At 35.9% G+C, this 22,506-nt stretch overlaps 2 protein-coding genes across 4 annotated transcripts in view; both read left to right on the top strand.

The window, feature by feature from the left end:
- LOC127882070 (fibroin heavy chain-like) overlaps nucleotides 1-10,064 on the top strand; it is a 46,890-nt gene extending 36,826 nt beyond the window's left edge. For 2 of the 3 annotated variants that reach the window (XM_052430491.1, XM_052430490.1), the window contains exons 7-10: nucleotides 1,488-1,633; nucleotides 2,516-2,694; nucleotides 7,550-7,776; nucleotides 9,659-9,779. In XM_052430491.1, the coding sequence (XP_052286451.1) occupies nucleotides 1,488-1,633; nucleotides 2,516-2,694; nucleotides 7,550-7,770 (546 nt within the window). In that variant the 3' untranslated portion in view covers nucleotides 7,771-7,776; nucleotides 9,659-9,779. Of the gene's footprint in view, nucleotides 1-1,487; nucleotides 1,634-2,515; nucleotides 2,695-7,549; nucleotides 7,777-9,658 lie in introns of all 3 variants that reach the window. The other variant, XM_052430492.1, reaches the window with a different exon arrangement.
- A 6,351-nt stretch (nucleotides 10,065-16,415) lies between these two features.
- LOC127831966 (uncharacterized) lies at nucleotides 16,416-19,077 on the top strand. Its single transcript, XM_052357061.1, has 4 exons — nucleotides 16,416-16,494; nucleotides 17,756-17,831; nucleotides 18,657-18,724; nucleotides 18,828-19,077. The coding sequence occupies exons 1-4, from the start codon at nucleotides 16,428-16,430 to the stop codon at nucleotides 19,013-19,015; spliced, it is 399 nt and encodes a 132-aa protein (XP_052213021.1). The 5' UTR covers nucleotides 16,416-16,427; the 3' UTR covers nucleotides 19,016-19,077.
- Nucleotides 19,078-22,506: the final 3,429 nt, after the last annotated feature.

Raw genomic sequence — 22,506 nt, 5'->3', positions numbered from 1 at the left:
CCGCTTTTATAGTATTTTTAGTTTGAAGGAAGTTTCTTCTACACAAAAATCCAGTTAAGGCGGAAAGAGTTGTCCCTGATTAGCCTGTGCAAACTGCACAGGCTAATCTGGGATGACACTTTCCGCACATGCATTAAGCCCAGTTTTCCCAGAACACGACACATTTCTTTACTAGATACAGTAGTTTCATGCTCAATTTTCTTATGGGAACACACATTTAACATTCATGTAGCATATTATGTGCAAAGTATATGATTTTAAGTTGAAGAAACAAATAGTAAAAGTAAAATTACAAACAAATTATTTGTTGAATTGTTTCTAGTCTGAAATTGAATGGTTTAGTACAAAAGTACTGTTATGTGAGAATAGATACAATGTTTCTATGCCCAACCATTGATATTTAAGTTGGTATGAACAAATTACAAGGAAATGCAGGATTTATAGGAAGTTGCAAGACTCTGTTTTATCATTTTCTTCAACTTAGATTCAATGCTTACAGAGATAAACAAAAACGTTATTTTATCCAACAATAGAAGATAATTTGCCAAGAAAATGTATCTTTTAACAGTGTCTGAAAAGTTGCTTAAAGACAGTTGATCTAAACCAAATTCAAAATTATTTAACCTATTAAAAGTTCTTAAATCAAATACCTTTGTACACCTTTATAAACCTGAATTTACCTCAAAGCAAACACATTTAAGGCTTTGGTATAAAGTTTATAGCGTAATTTGCACAATTAGACTGTTTGAAGTCTTAAAGCAAAAGTTTTCAACTATTCTTGCTATTGATAATTTTAACATTAAGAAAACTGTTTCAACTATTCTTGCTTTTGATAATTTTAACGTGAAGAATTTCTTAAATTTTGTTGGACAATGTAACGTAACTACATTTTTAACAATATCATCTTTTGGGAGCCTGTACATGTCATCAGCATGTTAAGAGTGGAGAATGAAACTGAAAAGTAACAGTTGCTGGTCTTGAATATTTTGTCTGTTCAAAGTTTCTTTTAGGGACCAATATTTGATTGCTTCATATTCATAGCATTTTTTGTCATTTGGCTTCACTTCCCAAGGGTTGTTACAGTTGTCACACTGATAACTGTTTGTGGGACTTAAAAAAGCTCAGTTTTATCAAGTCTTATTGATAAGTTATCATTGGAACTGTTTTAAAACAGACAGTTATTTAGTAAGTGCAAAACTTCAAGACTGCAAATTAACTATTTATTGTATACATTTAAGTTTCATTGACAGATTTTTGTCTGGTCTCGACGATTCGGAGCCGAAGGGTATTTACTGTATTTCCTGAAATTGTGCTAAACAACAACCGTTTCGCACTCAACCCTAAATATGCACAACAATGACTTACAGCCTCTTAGAGAGATGATAATTATATGTTCAAAGTTCAAACCTGTGCAACTTATATATGTGTCAATTATGCCTCACCTTCCAACTCTTCTCTCCTTCCCCACCCACCCATGTGACCCACAGGCCAGGGTTACACTGCACTTACAAGACTCAGACTTCTGCAAGCTCTGCTGCGTGGAATTCTCCTCTGAACAGCAGGCTGAGCAACACTACTCTGGAAAGAACCATCAGAAACGACTCAAACAGGCCAACATGCCAGAAGAACAGCTGTAAGTTAAGTTGTTAAGGAAACGTTGTCAGTCTCCATCTAAGCCCAATTGACCTTGTTCAGTGCCTTTATAATAGTCAGAGGATTAGGGCCCGTCTTCACCCACCCATTTATAGACTTTAGAATAAAGAATGGACTGGTGTATATAGAGGTTGTTCATTTGAAGCTTTTCTCAAAATCAAAACAATTCTTTTCTATTCCAATTTTAAAAATACCGGTATTTCTTTTTTTAGACAGTATAAGAATTGTTTATTTAAAAACATCCTCAGGATGCATTTCTATAATTCTGGTCCATGTAGCTGATGACAGATTCTGATTCAGTATTTACATGTACTTGTTTTTTGTTTACAACTGTAAGGATGTATATGTTATTATACTGTTTGCTGCTTATCAGTAACTAAGGGTTGGAAATGAAGCCTTTAAAACTTTAATCTAGTAAGTAAGGTCTTTAATTAAATTTAACATTGAAAAGGACTACAAATGTGTAAAAATACGTATCTATGTCTAGGTAAAAGGGGTTAATTTCAACAATTTTCATCTAATACTCCAATATGATAAAAAGGTTAGCAGATATAACATTATATATATGTAATATATTTTTTTTAAACAAATGCAAGATGAACATCTACTATGGCCAAATAAGCTACCGAATGAAATTCACTGTATACCATCATTTCAGTGGCAACTTTGTGTGTAATATCTGCAACGTTCAGGTCACATCTCAAGAAATCACTGTATACCATCATTTCAGTGGCAACTTTGTGTGTAATATCTGCAACGTTCGGGTCACATCTGTATACCATCATTTCAGTGGCAACTTTGTGTGTAATATCTGCAACGTTCGGGTCTCATCTCAAGAAATCACTGTATACCATCATTTCAGTGGCAACTTTGTGTGTAATATCTGCAACGTCCGGGTCACATCTCAAGAAATCTTGGACATCCATGTTGCGGGCCAGAAACACAAGTCTCGTGCGGCACGTGACAAAATAAAGGGCACCGAGAACAAGATCGTTCCGGAAGGGGGGCTTATAGTAGAGGGACGCAACATGCTCAGGCCAGGTAAGGGCTCAACTTGTCCAGGCTTTTGAGTGAATTTTATCAACTTGTCAAGACTTTTTATTGAATTTTATCAACTTGTCAAGGCTTTTGAGTAAATTTTATTAATTTGTTAAGACTTTGGAGTGAATGCTATCAACTTATCAAGGCTTTTTGAGTGAATTTTATAGGGTCTTCTTTTCAAATAAAGCATGTGATAATTAGCTCGGCTGTTTTCGGAGAAAACCCGAGTCATTGTCATAGCCAGCTCGTTGTGTCGTGTCCCAAACCTTAACATTTTGTTACCCTTTTGAACATTGGCTCTCAAATCCAAGTGCTTCCACCTACAACTTTGAAACTTCATTTGTAGATGAACCTTGATGAGTTCTACACATTACACCCATTTTTGGGTCACTAGGTCAAAGGTCAAGGTCACTGTGACCTCTAATATAAAACTTTAACATATGCTCTAAAATCAAAGTGCTTCCACCTACAACTTTGAAACTTCATATGTAGATGCACCTTGATGAGTTCTACACGCCACACCCATTTTTGGGTCACTAGGTCAAAGGTCAAGGTCACTGTTACCTCTAATATAAAACTTTTAATATAAACCTTAAAATTGGCTCTGAAATCAAAGTGCTTCCACCTACAACTTTGAAACTTCATATGTAGATGCACCTTAATCAGTTCTAAAAGCAACACCCATTTTTGGGTCACTAGGTCAAAGGTCAAGGTATCTGTGACCTCTCATATAAAACTTTAATATAGGCTCTAAAATCAAAGTGCTTCCACCTACAACTTTGAAACTTCATATGTAAATGCACCTTGATGAGGTCTACACACCACACCCATTTTTGGATCACTAGGTCAAAGGTCAAGGTCACTGTTACCTCTAATATAAAAACTTAAATATAAACCTTAACATTGGCTCTTAAAATCAAAGTGCTTCCACCTACAACTTTGAAAGTTCATATGTAGATGCACCTTGATGAGTTCTACACGCCGCACCCATTTTTGGGTCACTAGGTCAAAGGTCAAGGTCACTGTTACCTCTAATATAAAACTTTAAAATAAACCTTAACATTGACTCTGAAATCAAAGTGCTTACACCTACAACTTTTAAACTTCATGTAAAGATGCACCTTGATGAGTTCTACAAGCAACACCCATTTTTGGGTCACTAGGTCAAGGTCACTGTGACCTCTAATTTAAAACTTTAACATAGGCTCTAAAATCATAGTGCTTCCACCTACAACTTTGAAACTTCATATGTAAATGCACCTTGATGAGTTCTACACGCCACATCCTTTTTTGGGTCACTAGGTCAAAGGTCAAGGTCACTGTTACCTCTAATATAAAACTTAAATATAAACCTTAACATTGGCTCTAAAATCAAAGTGCTTCCACCTACAACTTTGAAACTTCATATGTAGATGCAACTTGATGAGTTCTACATGCCACACGCATTTTTGAGTCACTAGGTCAAAGGTGAAGGTCACTGTGACCTAAAAAAATAATCTGACAAACTTTCATTTATTCAAAACTGCACCTGCAGCCAAGCGTTGGCACCCATTATGCGGTGCTCATGTTTTGTCATTATCTTCAATGATTTAAAGTCAAAGTTTTAGGGTCAAAGTTGGTTTCTTGGGTTATGATGAACCGTAATTTGTTGGTTTCTGAAAAATATGATTTTTCAAACATTTAAACATTTAAACTTAGTGCTATCTGGACTTACCTGTGCCTTAACATATGTACATTCATATTTCGTTTGGCCTTTTGTAACTAATGACTGCCATGCGCTGTACATTTGAACTGTGTCATGTAAAAATGGGTCTACTGCCTTATGTTGCCTGTGTAGTCCCAGACTGGCCTGTGCATATGTGCTGTCAGGTCAGCTTTTCTGTCTGCAAAGGAGACCATAAAACCTTAAGGGACTTTTACCCTTTACCACTTAGATACGTATTTAACCCTTTACCACTTAGATATGTATTTAACCCTTTACCACTTAGATACGTATTTAACCCTTTACCACATAGATACATATTTAACCCTTTACCACTTAGATGCGTATTTAACCCTTTACCTCTTAGATACGTATTTAACCCTTTACCACTTAGATACGTATTTAACCCTTTACCACTTAGATATGTATTTAACCCTTTACCACTTAGATACGTATTTAACCCTTTACCACTTAGATACGTATTTAACCCTTTACCACCTAGATACGTATTTTTACGCATTTGAAGTCCCTTAGAAAGTTGAATTTAATTAAAAACCTTTCTTACTAGATTCAAGTTTATAAGGCTTTATTTACAAACCTTTGATACTGATGAGCAGCAAACAGCATAAAACCTGAGCAGACTGCGAGTTACTCGCAGGCTGTCCTGGTTTGATGCAGTTTGCACAAAGCCATCTTCACTTTGCTTCTGAGTGGGCGAGGGTTAAAGCTTACAAGGAGAAGGCTGCTGATTGTGCAGGCTGTTCTGGAGCTACCCTGGCGTCATACGCTGTAAAAATCATTTTTATGCCCCCGGATCGAATGATAGGGGGTATATTGTTTTTGGCCTCTCTGTCATTCTGTCCCAAAACTTAAACCTTGGTTAAAGTTTTGAGATAACTTTTGCAATATTGAAGATAGCAACTTGATATTTGGCATGCATGTGTATATCATGGAGCTGCATATTTTGAGTGGTGAAAGGTGAAGGTCTTCCTTCAAGGTCAAAGGTCAAATATATGGCTTCAAAGCGGCACAATAGGGGGCATTGTGTTTCTGACAAACACATCTCTTGTTGCTCAATGTGGGTCATTTCTTGTTTCATTGTTTACCTTTATTATGTCTGATTTGAACTTTCCACTCAGTCTTAACTTTACTTTATATTGAAGGATTTTAAATGATATGGAACAAATGCAGTCCATCTTTATACATGTTACGTGCTAACTTGCCATGCTACATAAAAGTTCAAGGTCACACTTGGAGTTCAAAGTCAAATTTGGCTTTAAAGTGCTGGGCTGGACTGTAACTTTGTCATTCAGCATGATATTTTAAAATAATTTACCACTTATGATCACTAGGAAGACACAGGATTATTAATTTACCACTTATGATCACTATGAAGACACAGGATTTTGTTTTGTAAAACCTGTTTGCAGCATGCGTAATGATAGATTGAATTTCTTTCATATCATTTTGTTTGTATATATACATAACCACTTTATTTTTATCAACTATTGTTATAATTCATGTATAAGATAAGTTAAAGGTTAGCTTTGAATCTTATGCAATTTCACAATGTTAAGCTTCTTTGGGCATCATTTCCTTTTGTCAATTGTTTGTTGTGTTTCGTCAATTTTTATATTTTGAACATTCTATATGCCTTTCATATTATCCAAATGTTTTTCAAGTTAAACCTAGCAGAAAAAAGTCAGTCGCACAAACTGTTGTCTAAATAAGGGCACTGCATAGCTTATCCTAACTGCAACATCATTTTAATCAGGCAATTCTAAAGTTGCTTGCCACAAATGATTTCAAGGTGTGTTACATGCTACATCTGTGTCCCTTCTTTGCTTAACCCTGTACCACTTGGATATTACATGTTTTCACGCATTTGTAGTTATTCAAATAGTTAAAATAAATTAAAGACCTTTCTTACTCGATTCAAGTTTTTAAGGCTTCATCTCCATACCTTAGATACTGATGATCAGCAAACAGTATAAAACCTGAGCAGACTGCGAGTTACTTGCAGGCTGTTTTGGATTTATGCTGTTTGCACATTGTCATTTCCACTTTGGCTCTGAGTGAGAAAGGGTTAAACACTGAGGTTGCAGGTCGAATATTGGCATTAAAAGTATGTTCTGATGTTATATATGTTTAATGGCCGTATCTGTATCTATGACATATCTAGTTTTATTATGCCCCCGGTAGGGTGGCATATAGCATTTGAACTGTCTTAAAGTCCGTATGTCCGAAAACTTTAACATTGGCCATAACTTTTGCAATATTGAAGATAGCAACTTGATATTTGGCATGCATGTGTATCTCATGGAGTTGCACATTTTGAGTAATTAAAAGTCAAGGTCATCCTTCAAGGTCAAAGGTAAAAAAAAATCCAAGGGAAGTAACAAGATTTGAAGGGAAATCATTTCTATTTATCATTTGGCAGGTACAGATCATTTTTACAAAGGAAGTAATATTTTTTAAAGGGATATAATCAAAAACAAAAATAAATAAATCAAAGCGGTGCAGTAAAGGGGAATTGTGTTTCTGACAAACACATCTTTTGTTACAAATATTCTTCCATTTTTAGTTGCATATTAATTGTTTGGCACATTGAATAGTGTACATTAAATGGTTTTGATTTTCGCCCTGCTTGAAAAAAATTCTTGTATTTAAAGCGCCTAGTTAGATCATCATTCATTCCATTCCTTATGACCATTTTTAGACCAAAATTTGTGTACATGTGTGCATTCGTAAAGGTTAGACAGAGAGAGTAGAAATTTGAAAACAGGGATTTTGTGAGGTATTTGGATAGCACCACTTCACTTATCTAGCTTTAAAGAAAATCTTTTTGATTTGAGAACACATAATGATTCTTAAACACTTGTGTGTGTTTTTAACCTATAGTTTAGTATTCAGATCACAGTGAAATCCCTGTTCTCCTCAGAATGTTGACCAATTTAGAAATTATGAGTGCAGAATTAACAATCAGAGTTTAAAATTAATCAGCGCATTTTAACAGACTGTCAAAATCCAATACACTTAATTCAATCAGCTCAACTAAAATGGACTTTAAAAATCACATGCGGTATATCAAATCAGTGTATTAAAAACTGACTATCAAAATCCCTGTTCTCAGATAGCTACTGTCTCTTGTAGGGATGCGGGTACCAGATGGATTCATCGTTAGGCCCTACAGGGAACCGACAAGGAATGACGCATTCACGAAACGCTTTGACGGTCCCGCAAATTTCTTCAGCGACAATCCAGATCCGATTGAGTTTATCGAGGAGACGAGCGATAACGAGGAGGAGGAGTCTATGGCTTCACGCAGGCGACGCAAGAAGAATTATGGAAACAATTTCTACGATGTTATTTGATAAAATGTAATTTTTGATGGGGGTGGGGTGGAGTCAGTTGAAACACAATTTTTAAGCGCCTTTTTCTGTACATGTATATTTGACCACTAAAGAGCTAAAATGGTGCAATTTTCAATAATGGACACAATTTATATACAAGTGACTCGCTGTGTGTGAGAAATTTCAACTCAACTTTTTTTATAGATGTATGAAGGTATATGCGCATTTGTTCATTTATTTGTTTTTCTGTCCATTGGTCATTACAAGGTTAACCCTTTGCATGCTTGGAAATTTGTTGTCTGCTAAAATGTCGTCTGCTGAATTTGTAAAATAAGCATTTTCTTCGATTTTTTTTAAAGGATACTATCAGAATAGCAAACAGTTTGGATCCTGATGAGACGCCATGTTCTGTGGCGTCTCATCTGGATCCAAACTGTTTGCAAAGGCCTTTAAAATTCGGTTCCCGCACTGAAAGGGTTAAATACTGTAGAAAACGGCAAAAAAATCCATTTTACCCATTTATGCCTAGTGGACTCTCGAATCCTTCTAAATTGGATCAATTTATTTCCAAAATTAGGGATGTCTAGTATAATTATTTCTAAATTTAGAATATTTCTTAAAGAATTTTTTTGAAGCAAACAGCGCAGACCCTGATGAGACACCGCATCCTAGTTTTTGACCCGGCATGGCCCATGTTCCAACTTTAGCAGACGACAAATTTCCCAGCATGCAAAGGGTTAATTCATAGCACAGCAGTCAGTGAACCAATTAGCACTTCTCCTGCCTGGGTTCACAAGCTTTTTCTGAATAACCTTGTGGCCTCTAGTTTTCACAAAAAAGTGTTGACAGTGCACAACATACAACAGACAAATGGTGATCATGTTGTGCTCTGACAGGTGGGCTTACATGTATACGGATTAAAAAGAGTAAAAATTAAACAGCAGTTTCTAAGAAAAGCAGCATCTGTTTGCAACAATTGTATGACTATTACTAGTGGACATTTATACTGAAGATAAAGAACAACTGTAGATAATAACACTATGAATACGGCACATCCTTACAAATTATATTTATTTATTTTATTGTTCATCTTCCACTATAACTAGATCTTTGTCACAGACGTGAGGAATTACCCCACATGTCGCATTGACGCAGAATATTTTGCATGTTGTCTTCACATAAAACAGCGGATACCATGCTCAATTTTTAAAACGCACTAAGTGACCCCGTGACCTTGTTTGTGTTTTGGTAAGGTGCATGTATTGTGCTAAGTCTTGGGTATGACTATGAAATGAAGGGGGCATTAATGAACTCACCATGGATGTCAATCTGTTCATCTTGTCTGTCTGTAGAGGCAAGTTTGTCTTGCAAACTTTTCCTTCACTTTTCAATGTACAGTATTCAAACACGCATGGATTTGTTCTCATAAAAGGAATAACATGTAGTGCATATGCAATTATGTTGTCCTACATTAAAAAGTCGTTGAAGTTAGTGGCGACTTCTGACAATCTTTTGTATTTTGCATTATCACCAATCATAAGGTGGTTTATTTCTGTATTTTTGGATATGGTGTCCGCCTAGCGACCAGATGGTCACGGGTTTGATCCCCACGGTTGGAGCATTCTCAGATCTCTCCCATAGACACTAAGTACTGGTTCTTGTCCCAGGAAACATAATCAAGGGTGTTACAAATAAGCCTCAGGCTTTTGATGTAATCGAGCTTAAATAAATCGGTCTAAACTGTTTTCTGTATTTTGTGTTTTGAAAGAAGCTGTAGCCCCCTGATACATCTCTTATTCAAGTCGGAATTGTCTGGTCGACATTTGTCATATTTGTCTCCCATTTTTGAGTTATGGGAAAATCAATGTGTGCAGTATTTATCTAACACTTTTTCCCTATATATTTCCAGGTGGACTCAGACCAGAAAGGCCCCTGAAGCCGAGGGTAAACATCGATGTGACCAACTATCGAACCCCCAGCGGCAAGTTTTACTGCCCGATGTGTGACACAACTTTGAACACAGAGATACAGTTTGCTCAACATACCCAGAGCAAGCAACATAGATCGAAACAATTGGACAAAAAGTATCGAGATTTAAACAAGTCTTGAACAATATTGTGTTGTTCTCATTTTAATTTCATATTGTTTTTAATTGAATTTGTGAATGAATAATTTCCTATCAATGTACTACTTTGTTTTGCTTCTTTTCCATATTGTTTTGTTAAGGTCCTGCTTAAGGTATGTGAATCCGTCATTTTTCATTGTAAATATTACATGGATGAATCCATAAATAAAAACGGATTATAGATAAATAATTCTGTGTTTTTCAGTAACATATATCTGATACGAGTCATACAAGATGCTTGTTGCTATTTTAAGAATGGGCTCCGACGAGATATGGCCGTTATTTTAATCCTAGCCCACTCAGAAGCAAAGTGAAAATGGCTATGTGCAAACAGAATAAAGCCAGAACAACCTGCGAGTAACTCGCAGTATGTTCAGGTTTTATGCTGTTTGCTGCTCATCAGTATCTAAGGTTGGAAATGAATCCTTTAAAACTTGAATATAGTAAGAAAGGTCTTTAATTAAATTTAACTTTCAAAGGGACTAGACACAGCTCTTAATAAGTAAGTGGTAAATGGTGAGACTATTTATTCTTTATTGCAATAGTTTGGCATCAAGAATTACATCAAAATAACATCATTAGGCCAATGTTATTTTAGGAATAACAACAGAAACATGTGATTCCTTATCTAGTAAAGAAATAAAAGCATTGTAATTTTGAACTTAAGTGAAATTATTTAAGAAATGACTTAAGATGTTTCTGGAATACCACCCCTAGTCCATTGTCTGGACAGAGCCAGTGTTTGGTGCCTTTAGAGGGGATGCTTAGAAGGCGTTCACGGAATGGGGAGAGAATTAAAAGCATCCATTTAATTATTTTTATATTACCTTTAATTTATGTATCGTAGCCAAAATCACAGAATTATATCCTGAGTCGTGACAGACGCTCCTTGTCGTGCATTGGTCGTGTAATATATTACTGTATATATGCCTTCAGCACACCAGAAACGTGATGTACCCTGTACCATATATGAATGAACCGCGGCTATGACAGCAATATTATCATATTAATAGTACTTCTTAGCTCAAAGAAGAAGTTTAACGATATACATATACACAAAACGTTACTTTAAACATACAACTGTAACAACATTTCTACAGAAAAATGCGAAATACAGCATCATTTAAGCTTAAGTAATTCTTACGCAACCACCGATTAGTTCTGCTTTAACCATTAAGAATTGTCGTTAAATAATTACCAAACAAGCTGATTGTATTATGTAAAAAGGAAGTTATTACAATAATGACAAGTTTGTAATGATAAGATGCTTTCATAATAAACCGATGATCCTCTTACGCATGACATAAATAATTTACAAAGCTGCAGTCATTTTGACAATGATCTACAAAAGCGGATTAATATGTCATAAACTACAAAAGTATTTTGTTTAAGCACGAAGACTCGTGATAAATTTTACAACCATATCCTGGTAAAAACTATATACTTTAGGGACGACGAAATTGCGACGGAAATTCACATTACATTAAATATAAATACAATGCGGAACCATCGCTAAATTCAAATTAAAATATAATGCCGCTTTCTGACTACCCGGTAGATCACGAATGGCGCCCCCATGGAAATTATATTTAATCATGAACCTATGGTGGTACAATTTAACGAATTAAACGATCAACTGCGATTAACGCTTTCTCACCCAGAGGCAAAGTGAAAATGGCTATGTACAAACAGCATAAAACCAGAACAGCCTGCGAGTAACACGCAGTCTTTAAGGTTTTATTCAGTTTGCTGCTCATCAGTATCTAAGGGTTGCAAATGAAGCCTTTTAAACTTAAATCTTGTTGGTGGGAAAGGGTTAATTGCTTATCGGGGTCATTGTATCAAGTTGTATTGTATCGTAGTAGAGGACGGCAAGCATCGTATCTCCTAGCACGAGAACGTACTAATTCGACAAACCCTATCGTAGTGAGTAGGGACACATTAGTGAAATAATTCTAAATATTCCCTTTGGACCTTCTGAAATCTTAAAGGTATGCTCCAGTGATAAAATAAGGTACCGTTTTTTCGCTGTTTTTTGTTAGATAATAGTTGATTTTAACCATTTGTCGTCTTTTTATCGAAATGTGACGTCTGAAAAGACTATTTTTACCGACTAATCAGAGCCCGGTATTGCACCTTCGCAAATCGATTTTCGCCATCGGCCACGCTCGGAGATCAGACCGTGTTGAATTGAGGCTGCTGTAAATGTCAAGTTGTGAACTGATAGCAATTGAGAACAGCGTTTCATTAGGAACGGTCACCATACCGTATCTTGACCTGAAAACTCGGAGAAATACTACGAGCTCATTCTACGATCAGTAACGTGTATCCAACCGGGGTGTTTGTGTCGGTTCGCACGATCGCACGACAATGGGAACACAGCATACAGAAATATTGGGTATCCGGACAGCGCGGCTCCCTGCGTTTGTTTTTATTCCCGTACAATCGGAACCTCGTAAATTGTATCGACCCGCGGGGGCCGTTTCATAAACGATCGTACGACTATTTTAACTTGCGAGAGAATTTTGTTATCTTAATAAGTAGACGAACTAGCTCGCCATGCTCGTCTAATATATACGGCGCTTGAGATGCCAATGTAATTAATTAAGTACTGAAAATGTATTATCATATGATATGGACTTGAGCAATTATGTATCTTCGAAAAATGTATCGTATCGTAAATGTGTACTGCGATGTTTATTGAAACGGTCCCCAGGGACTATTGGCACCCGATGAAATTTTCCTACCGGACAATCGGCACCCGATTAAAGAGAACACAACAGAAAGTGTATACATATAACCTGAACAAATCAAGTTCATTGTTATATTATACGAAACTGGCAATAAATAAGCAACATGCACATGCATGGTGAAACGAAAGTGACCACAATAGTACATACACTGTTTTAAAAAAAGCAATAAGGCCATGATAATACTCCACGTTTGCATTCAATGTCTCAGTTTTCACTGTAAAAGCCTGTTTACAATATATCGTGTGATGCGTTAGAATTTTAGTGTCAGTATTCGTTAACAAAAGTATAAATATATTCATACTATGTTGGTTATAATAGAATTTGTCATTATACAATTTTCAAATATCGGTATACAGAGGACATACAAATACAAAATGATACTCGTCTTCGATTATATTTGAGATACATATAATACATTTACGTTCGTTTTAAAGAATATTAAAATGTTTCCTAGATTCAATGTGTAACATGTGAGACGAAATTATTAATTTTGATATGTGATTAAAGGCAATCACACATTTATGGGTTTTTTTCGCTGCTAAAGACAATTGACTGTATTCGACTTTGCTGCGATAAAACATTCGTTGAAAGAAGGCGAACTGTTCTGTTATCAAATAATTTAAATTAGACTTATCTGCGAATTGGTTTGATACCATTTGTAAGAAATTTAGGTACGACTTTTTCATCCATAATTAATTGATAAGTCTGCAGATTTTTATTTCCTTGCATTAAGTCGAAGTTCGTGTTAAAGTATCGGTAAAAAGAATACTAATCTTTGAAATCGTTGGTAAAAGTACAGCCTTAAAGTAACTTTCTGTGTGAAAATAAAACAGGTACAATTATTTTAAATAAAGAGCAAACGTATATTAAATAAATTTATACTCGTGGTGTGTTGCAAGCAGGTGATATTACTCGTTGAAACCATGTACGCTATACATATTGCATATCAATATCTGATTGTACAGTATCTCTTAATTTTCTGACACAATTATGTTGTGTCTCTAAATTTTCGGAAACCTGTATAAATGTAGTTTTTTAAATATTTTTTGTATCTAACTTTTCAGAATCAAAATAAATATCATATCATTATTTTTGAAGGTCCAAAAACTAAGGGTAATTACGGTAATCAATATGACAAAGTCCAACAAAATGTTGACGGGCTTTATAAATCGCCCCCTTTTAAAGACTGTTTGCAGCTGTAAAGGTGGGTGCCGATTGTCCGGTTGGAAAATTTGGTCGACAAATATAAGAGGTGCCAATTGTCCGGGAATGCAAACAAAACAGCCCGAGTGCCGTTTGTCCTACAATCGATATACATGTATTGATGTAGCGGGCCTTTTTCGATTGTTTACGTCATGACGTTGGTTCATATGACGTAGAAAGCGTTACATTGGCGTTAGAAACGACTGTTTGCGATTCCCAAGCAACGCCATTTATACCAACACGCTTATTTAGTGAGGTGATCGAATTAATTTTACCTGCTAATTTCTGTTTACTCCTCGAGTCGTCGCAGAAGTTTACGTACAATTCAGTCTTGAGTGTTTCATGGCAAACCGACAAAGCTATCCCGATCTGGATTCAGAAACGTATGATTTCAGTTGTTATTTAAAAGCTCTTAATTAAAAACTTAGTGCATTTTATCATTTTATGATGCAGCAGTGGTATCAGTATATTTTATAACCAATAGAAATAATAAACTAATGAAACTTCAGCAGAACCACCAGAAAAAAAACTAGCAAACACATAAACACGAAAAGAAGACTTCAAATAAGTTTTAAAAAAATCCCCAGTACTCGCATTTGGCCAAGAAGTATTTTCAAAACATTAAAGTTAATATAGAAATTAACACCGTCAAGGTTCAAATTAAAAGGCTTGTTTGCACTTTTGCGGTACGCAGTTGTTTACCACTATCGATAAAGCGGGGGTTTTGGGGCGGTATCCCCGATACTAAAGAAATATATAGGATAAAAAGGATTATTAGGTGTTGCGTTAGGTGTAAGGTGTTGCGTTAGGTGTTAGGTGTTGCGTACCGGTAAAGCGCAATTGCCCCAATTAAAAGGCTATCAAAGCATAAAAATACTATATGTATTTACCGATGAACTGGTGAATGTTATGGACGAAAAGTACAGCAACATAGATACCACTTTCTGGGGCACGAATGATCTCGTGAACCATTGCGATGTAGTCCGAGTCTCCCTCTCACACCAAGGTCCTAGATGCATTCACAATTGGGTTTATTTGAGATACAATGTGCACTAAGGAATGTTTATGTTTGGATAACATTCACCAGGTAAGCTGTGAAGACAGAGCTCGTTTTGGGTCATGTTTGGCACAAGTGCTACTTAAAAGTACAAGGGGTACTGACAATTTACCAAAAAGTACACCGGAGTATGACCATGCGCCTTAAGGCATATTTTCCGTAATCGATGTACATCGTAGCTTACTTTAAGTACCTGGCGTACTTTAAAGTAGTGCCTGAGCCGAGAACCAATTGAGCGATAGTAGAATGTTGTTTTAGTATTTCTGCGGTAGCAGGTTCGTGACCTGTAGCGGGAAAACTATCCCTCATAGATTTACTGAAGTGTGGTTGTGGGTGGTGGCATAGCATAAGAATAAACTATACGAAGGATCTGAACAAGATAAACACTGACCTCTGTGCAGCGACTCAAGTAAATTTGACGTTTCGAACGAGGGCAATGGATAATTCAAAGTAATTTTAACACATTCAACTTCTATTTCCAATTGTTTCTAACTTTTAACAATCGCATGACCATAATCTGTACAGCAACTACATCCCTTCTCGCCTCGAGCGCGAGCCCGTCCCTTCACGCCGGGACCATCTGAACCCTACCAAGAGGCCGCAACCTCGGGGCATCGAACGGAGCCAACTTCCGGACTGGCTGAGGGAAGAGCGCACGACCGCTGCCGCCACTACCAGCGAGTCACATTTGCATCGCAAGAAATCGATTAGGCAAGTCTCAAACGCTTCTTGAAAGCAAATGTCCACGAACTGTTCAAATCCGTTATGGACCATATGTTATCGTAAATGTAATTATTTTTTGTATTCAATATTTTTGGTCCGTTCTTCATTTTAGTATTGGTGGCTTAAATGCATTTTAATTGCACTTAGGAGTATGCAGAATAGTTATAGCTAGAAGAAACACTAACTGTTCGGGCAGTTTATGTGGACCTCAAACATATGTTGTTGTTGTTTTTCTCTAGTTTTTGTTTGACGAAGACTGCAAGTGGTGAATGACATAACTTTTTGGTAGAACTATTACGGCTGAACATCGTTATATTCGGTTAGGTCGAATTTCCGCTTATTACAAATTTCCGGATGTCGAATGGGGAAAAACTTTCCGATAGTTACTCTTCTTATTTTATATCATATATTGCCATTTATATTGTCGCTTTAACTCGAAGCAGTGTAATGTAAGGCGAAGTGATTTTGTATAATATGCTCTTCTGTTAAAAGGATTATGTATGATCTAGTCGTTGTTGGTATCGCGAATACTGAGTACAAGAACATGTTGATGTTCTCATAGTGTGTGGTATAAATTCATTGATGTTTGCTCTTATTATAATTTATATTAATATCGTAATTGCGATTTTTTGTATAAATTAAACAGTTTTGACAAAAGATTATTAATGACACTGTTGAATTTAAAATAACTCTAGAGTGCAAAAAGACTACATTTTACATTAAAGTATTATATATTATGAATGCATTATAATATTACACATTAAATAATACATTAAAGACTCTCTGAACACACTTTTTCAGTCCATGTTTTACCGCAATGGAAATGTGGTGTATGTCAGAGCCCAAAATCAACTCCTTCCTTTCCCTCCCAGACGGGTTCGCAGGTACTACTTTGTAGTGGACAAGATGTTGTTACAAATTAGCCGTAAATGCATGTAAATGCGTGATCAAACGCGTGTATCGGACACTGTAATGCGGTGGAGGGCATTGAATAAAACAAAAGTTGCTTCTGTACGGCAAAACATTGTTTAAGCGCATTCAGAATGCAAACATTCATTGTCAAATATTAAGTACAGACATATGTTAGTAAGTGAATAAGACTTTATTGATGTTGGTGTTGATGAGGGTAGGAAGAATTACGAGCTGCAACCGTTTGCCCCTTGTTCATCTTCTGGTATGATAATTAGTTACACCGATACATTATACTTCATACTTAGTGCTCCTTTTCTGGTAAACATTAACAAATGTATGGTTGTGTATGTATCCAAATTAACGACTCGAATAAATGCCAATTAGTGGCTTAACAATGCACACTGATATCGGCTAGTTATTTATTCTTTATAGATAACTTAATATTTCTTTGACTCGAAAAGAAAACAAATTGACTTATGAGAACATTCGAACTTAAAACACATGGATGGACACCCAACACCGAATGTATTGGGGCCTTGCTCTGTGAAAAGGGGATAACTGCATGTGTGTAAAGTGTCGTCCCAGATTAGCCGGTTGCAGCGAGTACAGGCTAATCAGGGACGACACTTTCCGCCCTTAAGTGGATTTTGGCTAAAAAGAAACTTTCTTGAAACGAAAAATACCATTAAAGCGGAAAGTTTTGTCCCTGATTAACATGTGCGGACTGCACAGGCTAATCTGGAACGATACTTTACGCACATTCATTACACCCCCTTTTCACAGAACACGGCTCATTTAATGTATGTTCAGAATGTATTTATCACACAGCAAAGTATGTACATTAGGCATTATGTTAGCACTCGTTGCCTCCATCCGATATATTGCGATGACGTGTATCTGGCGCAAATGATTTCTTAATTCGTCCGCACTCTGAGATGTATTTAAAAGTACCCATGTCGGAATATTCGGCAACGTGCCAATTCAATGTTTCAACTGCACTTATTATAAACTAGGCATCCATTACAGCTTGAGCGTATTAATTTGGATGTATTGTACTAATTGCCTATTATAACAATTAAAAATGAAAATTAGGCATCTGTTACCAAACAGATTAAATAACTCAATACACATCAAAATGTTTTACAAAAATGTCTCTGTCTTTGAGACTTCATTTTAAATATTTTTGTACTTTGCGCACAAGGATACGTTGGCATGTTCTTGTGTATTTTCCAGACAGCGCGACATATAATGGCTCTGATTTGGACACCAATGTAGATGTGACACGACCAGGCAATCCCAGACAGAGAAGGTATGGGAAGTCGTTTGGTACGGCGTGTCGGCACCGGCGATTAGTTTAAACCCAAGTATTTAACCCATTTATGCCTAGCGTCTAGAAAAAGGCCTTGGCAAACACCGTAGACCCAGATTAGACGCGCTGTTTGCTTAAAGGACTTTCTGTAAGAAATATTCTAAATAAAGAAATATACTTGACATCCCTAATTTTGGTCGTTAATTGATCCAATTTAGAAGGAGAGTCCACTAGGCATAAATGGGTTAAGCTCAATTGCATCGGGAGCCTGAGTCCTTTTCTGTGTAGAACCAGTTTGATTTACTTCCGGGAATGCTCCCACCGTGGGGATCAAATCCATGATCTCTGGTTCACAAGCGGACATCATATGCACTACGCTACGGTATTTTGTTGAATCACGTGTAATCCGGTGGTTTACAAGCCGAAGAAAACAAAGACCCGTTACCAAGGAGCGAATTACGATCCGAGAACGCTAGATTGTGATAGTATGTAGATCGAGAACACGAAGTGGGAATGTGAGATCGCGATACGAAGTAGCGAGATTGTGCTGCGTGAACGGGAGGTCGATACTGCGAAAACATTTATTATTTTTTATACATCATTTATACATCCATGTAATACTTGTAAAAGACTATTTTGCTTTAAAAAACTTATAAACTAGAACACATCGTTTAATTTTACTTTTGAATATAAGATATTACAGCCATAGTATTTGAAAAATATCTGAAACCTTACCTCACCTTATAAAAAATGAATTCGTTTGTAGTTTATACATGTATAATTTAAACAGGACATCCTCTATATACGTGAAATGTTTTTGTTCAGCCCATGCTTCGACAGTCGCGAGATGTGGATACTCTCACAAATGTGTCACCCGTCTGTAAATGGAGGTTATGGTATGTAATTGTCGATGTTTATTTGGTAAAATTATATGGTTGTTATACAATGTAATAATATTATAGTCAAGTTGTAGTGATTTAATTCGATGTTTTTTTTCTGTTCTCCAAAGATTTCAAGGAATTCACGCAAGTGTCAGACAAAGAACCAACGAACAAACGAGGCGCGAGTGCTTAGAATTTTACGAGGAAGACGAAATCTTGGTGATGTCGCCTTCATTTAAAAAGAAGACAGTGCCCTTATCTGATGAACTGTCATACAGTCCCACTTACATAGATCATAATTAGCAAACTTATTAGTACAATATTTGCTGACGATGTAGATGCCATTAAATGGGAAATTAAGCATGCTTATATTGCGTTTCTGTTTGGTGTAACCGTACCAAGGCAATATCTTTACATTCACGTCATTGTAAAGAAATACCGTAATTAATGGCATGGCCCGCCGTACAATATCAATAAAACATAACATTTTATTGAGTTAGTAATGATCACTTGAAAAAGTGTGTTAAGATTGGAAAATGATAAATATGTAGTTTTAAAAATGGACGAAAGGCTAACCCATGGAATTAGACAAGCAGTTCATCTTATTTATTAAAAGAGATCATAAACATAATATTAAACAGTATCATAATTTTATAATAACGCATATGGCTAAACATTATCATAATCCGTTAATAACGCATATGGCTTAACAGTATCATTATCCATAATGTCGTTTATGGCTTAACATTATCATAATCTATAATGTCGCATATGGCCGAACAGTGTCATAATCTATAAAGTCGTATATTGCTAAACATTATCATAATCCATAATGTCGCATATTGCTAAACATTATCATAATCTATAATGCCGCATATGGCCGAACAGTATCATAATCTATAATGTCGCATATGGCTAAACAGTGTGATTATCTATAATGTCGCATATGGCTGAACAGTATCATAATCTATTAATGTCGCATATGGCTAAACAGTATGATAATCTATAATGTCGCATATGGCTGAACAGTATCATAATCCATAATGTCGCATATGGCTGAACAGTATCATAATCTATAATGTCGCACTACGGCCTGAACAGTATCATAATCTATATTATTACCTGATGTCTTATATAAATGATAATTAATTATTTTTTTTTGCTATTTTCCTCGTCGAAAAAGAAATTGCAATGTTTTGAACTGTTACCGGTGAATATCGAACTGTTGACCGGTCAACAGTTTGAATTATTATACCTCACATTTATTTACAATGCTATACTCCCATAGGCCATCGTGACATAGAAATACTGTCAGACCCAGCGGGAATAAATTTACTGTCCAAAATATACTGTATCCCGCTTGCCATAGCAATCAAGTGCCACCAGCGGGAAAAAATTTACTGACAAAAAAATACTGTATCCCGCTGCCTTAGCAATCACGTGCGGAATGTTCGAAAATTATACTGTCCCATTCGCGCATGCGCAGTACGCAGTTTTGCGTGTCCGTTGTATTTTGGTAATTAAAATATCGATTTCAGCTGAAACTGTGCTCTATAATAGATAAATGCCATTATTTAAGCTTTGACAGGAATCAAAAAGAAAATCAATTTAGTATATAAACGACACGCTTACCTCAAAGGCAACTTTAATCTAATGCTAATAACAATAAAGTTACAACGATATACACTTCCAGTGTCTGTTCTTAAGGTGTATGCATGACAAACACACAATCCGAAATACGTTTGGATCGTTCGATGCTTTAAACAAATATTTTACTGTAATAAAAAAAAACACCACGTCTATATTGTTGTCCCAAAATGTTTCGTCACCGAAATGACGTCACACAAGTACGTCATAAATTGCGTAATCAAGTGATTAAAAAAAAATACGGAAAGCTGTTTCTGTAATAGATCTATATTTTTAAAGAAATAATTGACAACTAAGAAAATTGATGGGATAAATTGATTACTAGGTCGGTGCCGAATAAAGCGAAGTTCATTTTGCTCTGCCCGTAAATCTGAACCACTCAACAAACTAATGGTTGTTCATTGCTGAAACAAAATTCAATTATTGAATATTTAAATTGTTCATGGTTCATATTAATTGTTCATGTTTTAATAGTTTATTCGGTATAATAAAATAAATATTACATGTCTGACAGGGTGACAGTAAATTTGTCAACTTTCGGAAAAATACTGTCAACCTTGGCTTCGCCTCGGTTGACAGTATTTCCTCAAGTTGACAAATTTACTGTCACCCTGTCAGCCATGTAATATTTATATACTGTTGCCCGCTGGAATAATGACGTCATTTCGTTGAAAAATGACGTCATTTTACAGTTAAACAGTCAAAATTATTTATTTTATCGATTACTGTTGTGTGTAAATAAAAATTAAGTTTGCTGTTATTTCTATGTTGGAAATTTGATCAGGTAATAAAGCACTTATTTCATGGATGCTTGGTGAACAGTCAAAACTGTTGTCCCTCGGTATCAGGGCTGACATTTGGAACTGTTGCCCTCGGCCTATCGGCCTCGGGCAACAGTACCAAAGTCATCCCTGATACCTTGGGAAACAGTTTTGACTGTTCACCGCGCATCCATGAAATAAGTGTATAATGTCGCATCTTGCTAAACATCATAATCTATAATGTTGCATATTGCTGAACATTATCATAATCCATAATAACAGATATGACAAAACAGTATCACAATCCATAATGTCGCATATCGCTAAACATCATCATAATCCATAATGTCGCATATCGCTAAACGTCATCATAATCCATAATGTCGCATATTGCTTAACATCATCATAATCTATAATGTCGCATATTGCTGAACAGTATCATAATCCATAATAACAGATATGACAAAACAGTATCACAATCCATAATGTCGCATATCGCTAAACATCATCATAATCCATAATGTCGCATATTGCTTAACATCATCATAATCCATAATGTCGCATATTGCTGAACAGTATCATAATCTATAATGTCGCATATTGCTGAACAGTATCATAATCCATAATAACAGATATGACAAAACAGTATCACAATCCATAATGTCGCATATCGCTAAACATCATCATAATCCATAATGTCGCATATTGCTTAACATCATCATAATCCATAATGTCGCATATTGCTGAACAGTATCATAATCCATAATGTCGCATACGGCTGAACAGTATCATTATCAATATTAACGCATATAGCCGTGGGCAATAAAAGGAATCACTTATAAAATAAAAAGTTGTTTTGTTGAGCTAATAATGTACATTTGTTGTTTTTGCAAATGTGTCTTAATGAAACGACATTTACTTGAATTAAATAATTGAATTAAACTAAACCAGTCAATAAAGAATTAAGAAATAAAAAAAGAGACCCAATCAACATGGTTGGTCCACCAACGCAACGAAAGTTTTGCGATTGTCTTTGTTCAGAGGGTTTATACGATATATTAAATCCGGCCCTCATAAACGTACGGCTCATTTTGAATTATTATGAATTATTGATTACTTACGGATTGACAGTTTCCTCGTCACGTAAAAAACAAATACATGCACAATAAGGAATGTACGAGTTACACACAGGGTGAACTAGTCAACTTGTAGATCGACAATAATTTAAACATAATTATGTACACATAAAGCTATCTGAGTGACAACCTGTACTTTGACTTTGAGGTACATGGTATACATTTGAGACGCGTTTTGAGAAACCTGGGCATAATGCATGTGCGTACTAAGTGTCATCACAGATTAGCCTGTGCAGTCCGCACAGGCTAA

The sequence above is a fragment of the Dreissena polymorpha genome, chromosome 5 (genome assembly GCF_020536995.1).
Source record: "Dreissena polymorpha isolate Duluth1 chromosome 5, UMN_Dpol_1.0, whole genome shotgun sequence".
Taxonomy (NCBI): domain Eukaryota; kingdom Metazoa; phylum Mollusca; class Bivalvia; order Myida; family Dreissenidae; genus Dreissena; species Dreissena polymorpha.
The sequence above is the reverse complement of the archived record's forward strand: the minus strand, read 5'-3'. Positions and strand labels throughout refer to the sequence as shown.